This window comes from Stenella coeruleoalba (assembly GCF_951394435.1).
Source record: "Stenella coeruleoalba genome assembly, chromosome: 1".
In the NCBI taxonomy this organism is placed as follows: domain Eukaryota; kingdom Metazoa; phylum Chordata; class Mammalia; order Artiodactyla; family Delphinidae; genus Stenella; species Stenella coeruleoalba.
The window spans coordinates 974,434-988,980 of NC_137169.1; the positions used below are offsets into that span (position 1 = coordinate 974,434).

General features: G+C 56.2%; 1 protein-coding gene across 1 annotated transcript in view; it reads left to right on the forward strand.

Annotated features, from left to right (window-relative positions):
* Positions 1-14,547, forward strand: part of PRKCZ (protein kinase C zeta) — a 96,982-nt gene that overhangs the window by 2,808 nt on the left and 79,627 nt on the right. The window contains exons 2-4 of the mRNA XM_079915329.1: positions 2,233-2,354; positions 3,300-3,389; positions 5,098-5,148. Of these exons, the coding sequence (XP_079771455.1) occupies positions 2,233-2,354; positions 3,300-3,389; positions 5,098-5,148 (263 nt within the window). The remainder of the gene's footprint in view (positions 1-2,232; positions 2,355-3,299; positions 3,390-5,097; positions 5,149-14,547) is intronic.

Genomic DNA, 14,547 nt, shown 5'->3' on the forward strand with positions numbered 1-14,547 from the left:
TACCTCCGCGTTGTCTCCAGCATCTTCCAAGAACTGAATATCAGATGTGGAGACACTGTTCTTAAAAATAGGGGGTCGTCAGCCGCCCCCACTGGGGGGATGCCTTCTCCCCTCACCCTTTCCCATCCCCTCCCCTCCCTGCCCCAGGCCCTCCAGAGGCTTGAGATCACCGTCTCCCCCTCGCTTGCTGGGCCTTTGGAGGGTGTGCAGTCACCAGACAATGAGGGTGGGTCCGGGGGTCCGGCAGCTTCTGTGTTTTCAGGGGGTTTCCAGATGATGCATGCTGGGTTTGGAGACCCTGCTCTGCCCGCTTTTCTGAGATCACAGGAACACTTGGCCGGATCTTCCTTCTCTGCAGCTCAAGCTTGTCTTCCAGAACTCTTATTGAGGGCCTGCTGTGTGCAAAGCCCGGGCCTGGGTGCATGGCTTGGGCAGACCCAGGAGTCCCGGGAGGGGCCATCCAGCAGGCTGTTGCCCCAGCCCGGGGCTCTGTCTTGGCGCCCTGAGCTGGCAGCCTCAGGATCCCGTTTGCTCAGAGATGCCTCTTGATTCGGGTTTGGGATGACATTAGGGGTGGTGGTCAGGGGTCTGGCCGGGGGTTGGGACAGTCCCTCCCCACTGGTGCCAAGGTCATGCGTTGGAGGGAAGAGCTGCAGTGCTGTCACTGGGTGATGAGCTTGGGGCCCAGGGGCGCCTCCAAACCACTGGGGAGCTGCCCACCCGAACTCTAGGCCCTGAAATGCTGGGGGGTGGGGGACTAGCTGCCACGTGGGGTTAGAACTGCGGAGGAGGGTCATGGGGCAGGGAGAGGTCAAAGGTGAAGGGATGGCAGACTGACTTCTAGAGTTCCCTGTGGCAGGGGGACTGGTGGATGCTGGGTCGTTGGCGAGTGTGGGCAGCGTGGGTACCAAGTCTGGGTGACCCCAGGATGATGGGGTGGGTGCGATGGGGGCTTGGTCTCTGGGGCCCCCGCTGATGAGCCGTGTGAGCCCTCTGTGCCTTGCATTGCCAAGACGTCGCAGGCTGTGGTGAGCTTGGGGCCCCGGGGACAGGTGCTGTGGGTCTGTGAGCAGATGGGGCCAGTTCCAACGAGAAGGGGTGGCTGGCTGGGGGCCATATCCCCCCACCCGCTAGGGTGAGCGACCCGTGGGCCGGGCCCCAGCTGTGGTGGGCGCCCAGCAGGCAGGTCTTAGTGGCCCTGGATTTGTTACCTGGTGGACGGAGACTCTTATAAACACACGTTTGACAGACTTCAGAAGCCAGCGGTGTTAGCGCCAAGCAGACCCTGCATTTCTCTTGTACAGGATGTTCCACGTCTTTCTTCATACGCTCCACACCCTTGTGGTGTCAGATGCTGGCAGAATTTCCCCAAAACTTGAGCGTGTTCTAAAGTGGTTCTTGCTAAGAGTCTCCGTGAGCGTAGCCGAGTCAGTGCCCTCCCTGCTTTGGGTGGTGGGTGACGGGAGGGGACAGTGCATGGTGGGGGGGATGCCCCTCCCCCATCCTCGGGGGGGTCGAGCGTTTCCCTCGTGCTGACTTGCCTCACCCCCGAAGGGCCAGCCCTCAAAGGCTGACCGTGAGTCCCTGAGCTGTCTCCAGTGATCCAGCTTCTGCTTCCCTATTTTGGATGAAAAGATAAAAGGCAGTGACATTCTGGGACTGGCTTTTCCAAAAAACCGAACCTGGAATTCTGTTGTGGCCGCACCAGAGGCGCTCGAATGGTCCCTCCAGGGTTTCAAGAAGCTGCGGCCTTGGATTAATACGTTACCGCCTTCTGCCCCCACGCCCCCAGTTCCCGTCTTCTGAAGGTATATGACGTGGCCCTGTTGGCGCCGTGGAGGTTGGGGGACGGTGTGATGAGGCTGGTGGGCTTGAGCTGAACAGGCTGTGTCCAGCCGCCCCACCCTTCTTGGGTGACCGTGCTGGCAGCCTCACTCCCGGTGTCCGAGCAGGTCTGCCTGGCCTCCACGGGGGGTGGACGGTGCTTTCTGCCGCGCCCACCCTGGTCCTTCCGCCCCGCTGAGGCACATCCCCGCACCCAGATAGACCTTTCTGCACAAGGGCACTCGTGGTGGTAACTTGCGTAGACTGCGGGCAGTGGTTCTGGGGAGAGGCTGTAATATTCTCTTTGGGGACAACATTGCTTCATTTATTTGGTCAATAACTTGGTTAATCAATCATCAGTACTTCATGTGTGCGCCATGGTGAGACCTGTGCATCCTTCTGCCCCAGGGACATCCTGATCACCAGCCTGGACTCCGCCACCACCTTCGACAAGCTCTGTGAGGAGGTGCGGGAGGTGTGCCACCTCCACCAGGGCCACCCGCTCACCCTCAAGTGGGTGGACAGTGAAGGTAGCGCCTGGGCGCGTGTCGGGCGGGTTGTGAACCTCTGAATCTGTGCGCAGCCCCTTCTGGGGGAGACGGACGACCTTGGAATTAAACCGGTTAAATTTAACCAGCTTCCCCACTGGGGTCGTTGGAAGCTGTTTCCTGGGAAGAGGCTGCGACAGGTGCGTGGACAAACTGGGCGGGGGGGGTGGGGGGTGAGCTGCCCCTTGGAGGGGGAGCCACCCACCCCCGCAAGGCCAGCTCTGGTCTGGGCACCAGGGAGAGGCTGCAGGGTCTCCTGCACACCTTGCACGGCTCCTTACCCTCCTTACGTGACCTTCCTTCCCCATATCCCGGGTTTTTCTGTTGGGTGATTTGGAAGCTGAGCTCTTCATTTTCTCGGGGAAGTGGGGAGGGTAAGGGTGGCCGGGGCCCCAGGGTCCATCTCTCCTTCCCTCTCCCTCCCTCCTCTCTACCCCCCCACTTCCTTCTTTCCTGCTGCTGGACACACTTCGGAGAAAGCTGAGGGTTTGGGAGACCATCCAGGAGCTCCCTGGCAGCTCTCAGCCTGGACAAGGGGCAGGCAGGTCTCTGGCCGTGCCCCTTCCCGCAGGCACCTGGCCACGTGGGGCGCTGGCTGTCTGTGAATCTGTGCCCCTGTCCAGCTGCAGCGGGCAAGGAGCCCTTCCCTCCGCTCTAGGACTGGCTAAGTGTGTGCTTACTCTCACCCTGGCCGGGAAACCTAGGACGCCTTAGCTCCCCGCGTGGCCTTCTCAGGCTGTGGGTGAACTCATTGCCCTTATAGGCTTAACTGGTTCTGCTGTCGGGCCCTGGCTGGGGTGACCTGCTGGTCAGGCTGGGCAGCTGGTCACAAGCAGTGAGACTACCCTCCCAAACTCGGGTGCCCGCCACCGTGAACCCCTCTGGCTTGGGCCTGCGGTGGCCTCATCCATGTCTCTTGTCCACCAGGTGACCCCTGCACTGTGTCCTCCCAGATGGAGCTGGAGGAGGCCTTCCGCCTGTCCTGTCAGCGCAAGGACGAAGGGCTCATCCTTCACGGTCAGTGCCGGCCAGAGGGTGGTCTGGGGAGGGTGTGTGCGTGTGTGTGTGTGCGTGCGTGTGTGTGTGTGTGCATGTGCGTGTGTGTGTGTGTTGGGGGGGGCGGGGGCGCTCTGTCAGACCAGTAGCCACGTGGAGGATCGCGGTTTAAGATCTTAGGATGCCCGAGAATGTAAGGATGTGGGATGGGATGCAATGGGGTTTTTTTCTCTTACATTTTATTAACCCAGATAAAATTGCTCTTACTTGTAAGGAGAAGCCCAGGTCCTGGAGCTGGTTAGCCCTCACTGCCCTCGTTTCCTGGGGGCAGCATCGCTCACCTGCCCCCACCTTTCCGGGAGCTCCGAGGGCCTGGGGCCCACGTGCCTGCTGGCAGAGCAGGGACAGTGCTGCAGCCCTGCCCCGGGGCAGATGAGACCCTCCCCGTGGCTTTCTGCAGGCTCACAGCCTCCCTCCGCTGGTTAAGCTCAGCGCAGCTCAGCGCAGGGTAGAAATTGAGTTGCGGGAAGTGTTCTTTGCTATCGTCTTTAAATCGCAGGTTTTCAGGCTGTGCCCCCGGCACTTTGGGGTTCCGCAGGGTGTCTGCCGAGAGAGCGTAGTTCTGGCAGCTGTGGCCGCCCTGCCACTCTGCAGCCACTTCTGGTGCAGCTTATAGTCAGGCGGGGGCCGCGGACGGCTGAGCCCAGGAGCCAGGACCGGCGCACGAAACCATCTATAGTGTTCTTTTTTTTTTTTTTTAATTTAATTAATTAATTTGTGGCTGCGTTGGGTCTTTGTTGCTGTGTGCGGGCTCTCTCTAGTTGCGGCGCGCAGGGGCTGCTCTTCGTTGCGGTGCGCGGGCTTCTCGTTGGCAGTGGCTTCTCTTGCTGCGGAGCATGGGCTCTAGGCGTGCGGGCTTCAGTAGTTGTGGCGCGCGGGCTCAGTAGTTGTGGCTCACGGGCTTAGCTGCTCCGCGGCATGTGGGATCTTCCTGGACCAGGGCTCAAACCCGTGTCCCCTGCATCAGCAGGCGGATTCTTAACCACTGCGCCACCAGGGAAGCCCCTGTCCACGGTTTTCTGTTGGACCATCGTTCTCTCTGATGCCGGACTCGCGGTTGGTTAAAATACCTAGTTTGTCCTTTGTATGAACGTGGATTGAACGTCAAACCTACGCTCGTCCACTGCCTGGTGGTGGTTAGCACGTCTGTGTTGACTCAACAGTGAAAGGTTTGGTACTTTCAAAATTCACTCTATTTTCTAGATTAAGAAAAAGGTCATTTGAGCTAGGTTTTAATACGTTTAACCTTTTCTAGTAACTTACTGTGGAAGCCCAGGGTATATCTTACGACGCTTCATTTTGAACTCCATTTTGAGTGTAAAGAAGTGGACCGAAATGTGCTTTCAAAAGTCAGTTTTCGAGGGAATTTCGGTTTTTTCCCATTTCCGTATGGACTCACCCATACACATCAGGAGTCCTCCTGGGACGGCTCTGCTCTCTAGACCCCTCTGGCTGCTTTTCCCCCTGAATTATTCCGTGCAGCTCCGTGTCTCGTCAAAGGGAGTTGGCACACATCCATGTGCTGGGTTTGCCTTAATGAGCGTCTCCCAGGAGCAGGCTCTCATCGCAGCGGGGGCTCTACGGGCAGCCTGACTCCCAGCAGGACTCCTCACGAGGCCGCAGTGGGCACTGACGCTCTCTCTCTGTCTCTCTCTGTCTCTCTGTGCAGTTTTCCCCAGCATCCCCGAGGAGCCAGGCATGCCCTGTCCGGGAGAAGACAGTGAGTACCGCCTCTCCCATGACCTGTGTCGCAGTGCTGGGTTGACGTGTCTGCTCTGCGAGGCGGGGGAGGATGGAGCTTGGTGGCCCGAGGCTTAGGTGCTCCTCGCAAACAGTCTGAAAGCAGCGTGGGCAGCGGGTGTGGCCTCGTGTGGGGTTTTCACTGGTGTCCTCGCCCTTGGCTAGGGGTGTATCCACCATCAGACAGGGCACCGGCTTGGTCAGTGATGCCATGAGGTAAAGCCCAGGAGAAGCCCTGATGCCCCCCGGCGGGAAGGGGCCTGGCTGGGATGGCTGGACACTGCTCCCGTGTGTCTGTCCCAGCTGCGGCCACCCCCAGTCATCGGCCCCTCCCAGTCCATACCGGGCCCCCCAGGGAGGCATCCGTTCCTCCTCCACGGCAGGTCTGTTGGTTGAAGATAGAGTCCCAGGGGCCGTGGGTCGGAGGAGAGCTTCTGACCACGCCCCGGAGGCCCCCGATGAACAGCGTGCCCTGCCTCGTCTTTCAGGGCAGGGCCCCCACTGGATGGGGCGAAGAGAAACTTTACACCAACCACCAGACCCTCCTCGGGCCCTGGCCGGGTGCTGAGGGGCTCTGGACCCCGGTGGCCGCTTGTTCGGTTAGGGGGACTTGGCTCCGCCTCCTGCCAGCAGGGGTCCCAGGGTGGGCTCCGGATCAGGTCCCTGGGCCCGGCCTCTGGGTGCCAGCAGCGTCCTGTGTGGGGTGGGAGCAGATTTGAGCAGAGGCCGGACTTGGGTGCGTGACTTGCATTTCGGGGAGCAGTCGGGGCTGAAGAGAGATTTGGGAGCCCTTAGCATAGAGGAGGTTGTTGAGGCCACGGAGGGTGTGGCCAGTGATGAGGGCCGGGCCTCGGGGTCTCCCAAAGAGAACAGGGGACCCTGGAGGAGCAGTCAGCAAGGCCATGGAGACATCCCGATCGTGGAGCCCTGGCGGGAGTGGAGCAGGCAGTCTGAAGAGGCAGCAGCAGCCCAGGGGCCGTCAGGAGGTGCTGCCCCAGGGGGCGGACGTGAGGGGCAGGTCTGGGAAGGCTGGGGGGTGGGTGAGCAGTCCCAGTGCGTCCTGGCTGGGAGGCAGATATCCGCTGGTGGTAGATAAAGCCAGAGGTGGGGGGCGAGCCTGGAGCTTCTGAGACCTGGAAGCCGCCCTAAGAAGGTGGACGGGGGGGGCGGGGGGGAGTCAGTCCCACGAGTAAGACTTCCTGGCCGCCGCCCGCCCCGTCCAGGACAGCAGGCTCCTGTGCGCATGTGTGGTTTCGCTGCCAGCGGCCCTTGGACCTGCCAGGACCTGGCTCAAGACCGGACACTGCGGGGGTGGGGAGTGCGGCCAGCTGGGAGCAGACCCCATGAGCAGAAGCCCACCCGCAGGAGCCCCAGGTGGCCAGAGAGGAGCTCGGTGGTGGGGGGCTCGGAGGCGGGTGGGCCTCCCCATCCCCCGCGGGGCTGCCCCTCCCCGTGACCCCCCGCCCCGGGGTACCCATGTCTCATGGAAGGGGCACACTTTTGATAGTTCACGTTGTCTTTTCAGACACATAAAAGGATAAAATAAGGTAGACCTTCCAGGTGGAAGGAGGGTCCCCTCCACTGTGCTCTGTACGAGGGGTCCCCCAGCTCGTTTCTTTGCCCCCTTGATGGCTCTCAACCACAGTGACAGGCTGTCTGTCTGCCCAGAGCCGTCGCCAGCAGCCCGTGCGGCGCGGGGGTCGCCCAAGCATCTCTGCATCTCGGTCTCTGGCTGCCCGGCCATCAGCTCAGGCCAGGGCCCCAGCAGTGCCGCCCTGAGGGCCTCGGACCTGCCCGTTCTGTCCCCGACTCGGTGCCCTCCTGGCTTCATCCCCGCGTGGACGCCGCCCTGTCTGGGGCCTCATGTAGGGGATGGTGATGGGGGTCGGCACAGCCGATGCTGTGCCCTCCTGGGGTCGTGGGAGTCACAGGGTCTCTGCCGGAGAGGGACGTGGGCTGACGTGTGGGCAGGGGCTGCATCACCGCGGGGGAATGCGGAGAATGTGGGGCCATCCCCACTCGCGAGCAGGTCCTTGAGATGCTCACCAGGGGCGGCTCTGAGCTCCGGGCCACTCGCTTTTGTTGGAACATTCCAGCAGCCTCTCCGCGCAGGTGGAGGATGGGGTGGACGGAGGGTGGGGGTGGCGTCCTCTCCCTGGCTCTGCTTGTCCAGCTCGGTCGTGACGCTGACCTTGGGCAGTTAGGACCGCCCTGCGCTGGTCCCCCGATGGTCTGGGTGCAGGCGTGATCCTGGCACCTGCGTGGGCGTTGGTGTTCACTGAGGCCGGGCGAGTGAGAAGGGTCAGGCTGGTGGGACAAATGGCACCCTTGACCCGGGTCAGGACCGCGTGCAGATGCCGGCAGGTCTGACGGGCGGTTGCCAGACAGGGACACGCGGCAGAGATGCAGCCTCAAGGTCATGCTGGGCATGTCCGGCCGGGCCTGTGTTCATGGCAGCAGAGCCCCTTCCAGCACCTTCTGTGCAGGTTGTCAGCCTGAGTTTAATCGGTTCTATAGGGTTTTTAAAAAATGGTGTAAAATACACCTAATATAAAATGTGCTATTTTAACCACTTTAAACTGAACAATTCAGTGGCATTTAGTAGGTTCACCACCTCTGCCGTTTCTGAAACACGTTCAGGAAGAAAACCTCGTGCCCACGAGCAGTCACAGCTCCTCCGCTCAGCGCCTGACAGCCACCAAACTGCTCCATCTCTACGGAGGTACCTGGTGTAGACATTTCGTGTAAATGGAACAGATAATATGTGGTCTTTTGTAACTGGCTTCTTAACGTGATGTTTTTGAACTTCATCCATGTTGTAACGTGTATCAGAACTTCAGTCCTTTTCTTTTCCCCCAATTTTTTTTATCACGGCGAAATACACGTAATATAAATTTATCATCTTAACCATTTTTAAGTGTGTAGTTCATTGATATAACCTGAATCCATGTTGTTATGCGGCCATCATCCCCATCCGTCTCCAGAACTTCCTCATCTTCCCAAACCTCTGCCCCCATGAGACACTCACTGGCCACCCCTCCCCCAGCCCCGGGCCCCACCCTCCTACTTTCTGTCTCTGTGAGTGTGATCCTCCAGGGACCTCACAGAAGCGGGATCACACAGAATTTGTCCTTTTGTGTCTGGTTTATTTCACTCGGCATCGTGTCCTCAGGGTCCATCCACGTTGGAGCAGGTGTCAGAGTTTCCTCCCTTTCTAAGTTTGAATAATATTCCATTGTATGCATGGACTGCGTTTTGTTTATCCATCTGACATGGGGTCGCTTCTGTGTTTTAGCTACTCTGAATACTGCTATGAACATGGATGTAGAAATATCTCTGAGACCCTACTTTCAGTTCTTTTGGGTATACATGCAGTCATGGAATTGCTGGGTCATAGGGTAGCTCTAGTTTTAATTTTTTGAGCAACTGCCGTGGTGCAGTGGCTGCACCATTTTCCATTCCCGCCAGCAGTGCACAGTGGTTCTAATTTCCCCATATTTTCACCAATGCTTGTTGTTTTCTGGTTTTTGATAGTAGCCATCCTGGTGGGTGTGAGGTGACACCTCACTGTGGTTTTGATTTTCGTTTCCCTGATGATTAGTGATGGTTGAGCCTCTTCATGTGCTTGTTGGCCGCGTGTATGTCTTCTTCGGAGAAATGTCTACTCAAGTTCTTTGCCCATTTTGAATTGGGTTGTTTGTTTTGTTGCTGTTGAGTTTTAGGAATTCTCTACATATCCTGATATTAACCCCATATCAGATATATGATTTGCAAACATTTTCCCCCATTCTGTGAGGTTTTTTTTGTTTGTTTAACTTTGTTTATTGTGTCTTTTGATTACTGTAGCTTTGCAGTGTGTTTTGAAATCAGGGAGTGTGAGTCCTCCAGCTTTGTTCTTTTTCAAGATTGTTTTGGCTCTTCTGGGTCCCTTGAGATTCCATAAGAATTTTAGGATGTTTTTCTGCCAAAAACATCATTGGGATTTTGGTAGTGATTGCATTGACTCTTCAGATCACTTTGGGTAGTATTGATATCTTAACGATATTAACTCTCCTAATCCATAGACACGAGATGTCATTCTACTGATTTATGTCTTGTTTAATTTCTTTCAGCACTGTTTTATAGTTTTCAGTGTACAAGTCTATCACTTCCTTGTTAGATATATGCTTAAGTATTTTATTCTTGATGCTAATGTAACTGGAACTGTGTTTGTAATTTCCTTTTTGGGTTGCTCACTGTGAGGATATAGAAATGCAACTGAGTTTTATGTGTTGACTTGCTATCCTGCTATTTTGCTGACTTTGTTCTCACATCGTTTCTGTGGAATCAGTTTTCTGTGTCATCTGCGAACAGAGATAATTTATTTATTCCTTTTCAATTTACATGCTTTTCATTTCTTTTTCTTGCCTAATTGCTCTGGTTAGAACCTCTCGTACTCTGTTGAATAGAAATGGTGATAGTGGGCATCCTCGTCTGTTCTTGCTCTTGAAAGAAAAGCTTTCAGTCTTTCACCCTTGAGTGTGATGTTTGTGGGTTTTTCCTGTGTGGCTTTTCTTGTGCTGAGGTGGTTTCCTGGTTTCTAGGGTATGAGAAATGTGCTTGGTCCTTGTCCCTAGTTTACGGGCAAGGAGCTCCTAAAACCCTGGGAATTTCCTGAGTGATAGGAGTGTCTTGTCATTCATTAGGACGTGATTTAGGGTGGGGGCCCTGATAGCCTCAGGATGGGGCTGGTCACTGGAAAGACAAAGAGATTAGAGGCTTGGAGCTTTCAGTCCCACCCCCTGACCTTAAGGGAGGGGTGAGGGGCAGGAAGTTGAACTACTGTCCAACAACTGCCAATGATTTAATCAACTGTGCCTATGCAATGAAGCCTCCATAAAACCCCGAAAGGATGGGGTTCAGAGAGCTCTCAGATCAGATTTGGGGGAGTGGCTCCTGGAGAGCGCGGAAGCTCCGCACCCGTCCCCGTGCCTCGCCTTGTGCATCCTTCTGGCTGTTCCGGAATTAATCGGGGAAGTTAAATGTTTCTCTGAGTTCTGTGAGCTGCTGTAGCAAATTGATCGAATTGAGGAGGGGGTTGTGAGCCTCCAGTCTATAGCCGTGGGTCAGAAGCAGGTGTCAACCTGGACTGGCAACTGGCATTGGGGTGGGGTGGTGGGCAGTCTTGTAGGACTGAGCCCTTACCCTGTGGGGTCTGACGCTACCTGCAGGGAGATGGTGTCAGAATTGAGTTCATAGCTTGGTAGTATGGGAAAAAACATGCCAGGTACCTCCTGTTCCTAGTTTGTTGAATATATTTATGGTAAAGGATTTTCTACTTTGTCAGATGCCTTTTCTGCATCCACTGATATGACCGCATGTCTTTCTTTTGTTCTGTTAATGTGGTTCACATTGATTGATTGTTCATCTTTTTATTCCAAGAATAACTCCCACTTGGTCATGGTGCATAAGCCTTTTAATATGCTGCTGAATTTGGTTTGCTAGTATTTCGTTGAGGAGTTTTGTGTCAGTATTCTTAGGGGACGTTGGTCCTTCGTCGTCTTTTCTTGTAGTCTCTTTGCCTTGCTTTGGCGTTAGGGTAAGTTGACCTCCTAGAACGAGTTAGGAAATGTTCCCTCTTCAGTTTTTTGGAAAAGTTGGGGAAGGATTGGTGTTAGTTCTTCTTTAAATATTTGGTAGAATTCACCAGTGAAGCTGTCGGGTCCAGGACTGTTCTTTGTCGGGGAGCTTTTTTTTTTTTTATTACTGATTCACTCTCCTTACTAGTTATAGGTCTATTCAGATTGTCTGTTTCTTAGTGACTTAGTCTTGGTAGATTCTGTGTTTCTAGGAATTTGTGCGTTTCGTCTAGGTTATCCAGTTTGTTGGTGTACAATGGTTTATAGTAGTCTCTTACTGACTTCTGTGAAATCAGTGGTAATGCTCCCACTCCCATGTCTGATTTTAGTCATTTGAGCCTTTCCTTTTTTCTTAGTCCATCTATAGCTAAAAGTTTGTGAGTTTTGTTGATCTTTTCAACAAAAATGGTTTCAGTGATTTTTCTCTATTGTTTTTCTATTCTCTGTTTTGTTTATCTCTGCTTTAGTCTTTATTATTTCCTTCTGCTAGCTTTGGGTTTTATTTGTTTTTCTAGTTTCTTAAGTCGTATAGTTAGGCTGTTGATTTGAGATCTTTCTTTTTTAAAAAAATTTATTTTATTTATTTATTTTTGGCTGCGTTGGGTCTTTGTTGTCGAACGCGGGCTTTCTCTAGTTGCGTTGAGCGGGGGCTACTCTTCGTTGTGGCGCACGTGCTTCTCATGGCGGTGGCTTCTCTTGTTGCGGAGCACAGGCTCTAGGTGCACGGACTTCAGTAGTTGAGACACGTGGGCTCAGTAGTTGTGGCTCACGGGCTCTGGAGCGCAGGCTCAGTAGTTGTGGCGCACGGGCTTAGTTGCTCCGTGGCATGTGGGATCTTCCCGGACAAGAGCCAGAATCCTTGTCCCCTGTGTTGGCAGGCAGATTCTTAACCACTGCACCACCAGGGAAGCCCCGAGATCTTTCTTACTTTTTTTTTTTTTGTTTTTTTTTGTTTTTGTTTTTTTGCGGTACGCGGGCCTCTCACCGCTGTGGCCTCTCCCGCTGCGGAGCACAGGCTCCGGACACGCAGGCCCAGCGGCCATGGCTCACGGGCCCAGCCGCTCCGCGGCACGTGGGATCTTCCCGGACCGGGGCACGAACCCGCATCCCCTGCATCGGCAGGTGGACTCTCAACCACTGCGCCACCAGGGAAGCCCTTTCTTACTTTTTAAGGAAAGCATTTATAGCTGTAAATTTCTCCCTTCGCTTCGCTTTCTCTACATCCCTTAGGTCTTGGTATGTTGGTCTTTGTTTTTGTTTGTCTTCAAGTATTTTCTAATTTACATTGTGATTTCTTCTTTGATACACTGTTTAAGAGTGTGTTGTTGAATTTCCACACGTTGTGAATTTTCCAGTTTTCCTCCTCTTGTTAATTTCTAACTTGATCCTGCTGTGGTCGCAGAAGATATTTTGTATGATATCTGTCCTTTAAAATCGATTGAGACTTACCGTGTGGCCTGATGGTTGGGAGGGCAGAGTTTTAACTGCTGCGGCACCAGGGACGTCCTCTTGGGTGTTCCGTCACATCTTATGTATCGATTCACCTGTTGTTGGACGTTGGGTTGTTTCTGCGTCTTGGCTATCGTGGACATTCATGCACAGGTTATAGGTTTTGAAGATACTGAATTGGTCATTTTGTTCTGGCCACAGCACGGAGAAGTTTTCAAGTCTGTGTATGTTGAAGCATCATCAGAATAAACTGTCAGCAGGGCCCGGGAGATGCCCCACCTTAAAGGGTTCTGGCTTCTGTCCGGTTCCGCGTCCTGCGCAAGCAGAGCTTGGTTGCCCTGCATTGCCCGCGAGGCGCAGGCGATGGGGGTGAATGTGCCGTCGGCTCAGCTGGGAGGCTGTGCTCCCTGCTGTCGGCAGCAGGGTCCTGATGGCAGCTGGGAGACCGGGAGGCTCCCTCCCACCAAGCGGAAGCACCTTTCCAGGGCGTTCCGGGGCGCTGTGTGTGGGGAGAGCTGGGCTGGCTGGTGACGTCCCCGGGGGAGGTGGGACCTGCAGGTGGTGGCTCTGGGTGGCTTGTTGGAGTCCAGGAATGACGTGGCAGCACTGGGGCCCGAGGGAGGGCCACCTGCTGGCTCTGGCAAGGGCGCCGGGCAGCCCAGGGCCAAGCGCGGGGTGGTGGCAGCGCAGAGGGGCTCTGTGGCCTCACAGAGGTCCATCCCGCGGGGGGTCCTCTGCTCACACGGAAGTGTGCATGTTGGATTTTCGTGCGTTTCAACCTGTTGCACATTTTCCTTTCTGGCTCCCCCAAATGGAAGAAATATTTCGCTTCTTGCATTCTGGTCTTTGATTTGTCTGGAACGTACAGCTGTGTCCCCGGTGGTGTTGGCCTGGGTGTCTGGCTGGACGCGTCTCCTGTTTCAGATGTGAGTGGCCAAAGCTCTCGGGCCCGAGATGCAGCAAACCCAGGTCTCTGCTCTGCCCCTCGGGCAGCGGGACTCAGGGAGCCTGTGAGATGCAGCAGATGTCGTACCTGGGGGCGGCGGGGATGTGGAGAATGCGCCGCACACGGGCCTGGGTCGCGGCTCCTCCGGAGCATACAGTCACGGTGACAGACGGCAGGCCGGTCCCCGCCGGGATTGCCGCAGTGAGCATCAGGGTCGCACCCGGGCGCTGTGCGGGGATCCCGTCAGGGACCCTCCTCGCCTCCCCTTTGCCATCCCACCCCCATCAGGAAGGGAGGGCACAGGGCCAGCAGGCGGCCGGGCCCCTTCCGGGCAGGGTCCCTGAGTGCCCACTGGATGGCCTGCTCTAGGCTCTGCTGGGCCACTTGTCCTTGCAGCCACGAGGCCCGACGGGAGGGAGAGGCCTGGCGCAGGGCAACGGGGACTTGGGGGTGTGCGGTGCTGCTGGGCGTGTTAGGTCCTGGGGCTGCGCAACCTGGTACCCCGAGCTCAGAACAGCTGGAGACGGAGTCTGCGGTGGGAGCTCCAGGGGAGAAAGGTCTGGGTCTTCTGGCCACACACTCCTCCCTCCGGCTTCATGGGCACCTCCCCTCTGTGTCCGCCTGTCTTTCCTCCTCTTCTTACAAGGACATGTCATTGGATATAGGGCCACTCTCGAGCCCCTTACTTCCTCACGTCTGTGAAGACCCTTTTCCGGGTAAGGTCCCATCTGCAGATTCCAGGGTCTAGGCGTGGACATGTCTCGGGCCAGCACCCAGCCCCCTACAATCAACTACACTCAGGTCCGATCCCCCCCGCACCCTGTGGGTGTGGTCTGCCCCCGGGAGGTGCCCTGCGCACAGGGTCCCTGCGGGCCTCTGGCGTGGAGCTTTGCGGCAGACGCTGTGCAGGTTTGCAGGGAGCCCAGGGCCCTCGCAGTGTTTGGGTCGGGGTCCCGTGCGGAGCTCTGAGGGGTGGGACCGTGGATCGGATGGTGGAAGGCGGATTCACACCAGGCCCCACGCAGAGGTGTGGGGGACGGGGACCTGGGGGCTGAAGCTAGTGCTGCGGCCAGGCTGGCGGTCAGGGGCATCGCCTGGGCCGGCTACTCGTGCACAGATTGCGGGTCTGGGTGGCACGTCCGTGGGTCTTCCCGCAGGGAGCAGGCCCAGCAGGGGCTAAGCATGGTCGAGACCTTCAGCCCTCCCGAGGACAGTGGGGTCCTGTTGCCCACTGCCCCGTCGGCCCCCTGTGACGGCCGCTGTCCTTAACATCTGGCCGCACTCCCCTCAGTGTGACCGGACCCCTGTCGGCCACTCCTGCCGGCCCCTCCTCCACTGGGGCTCTTCCCAGGGACCTGACTCCAGC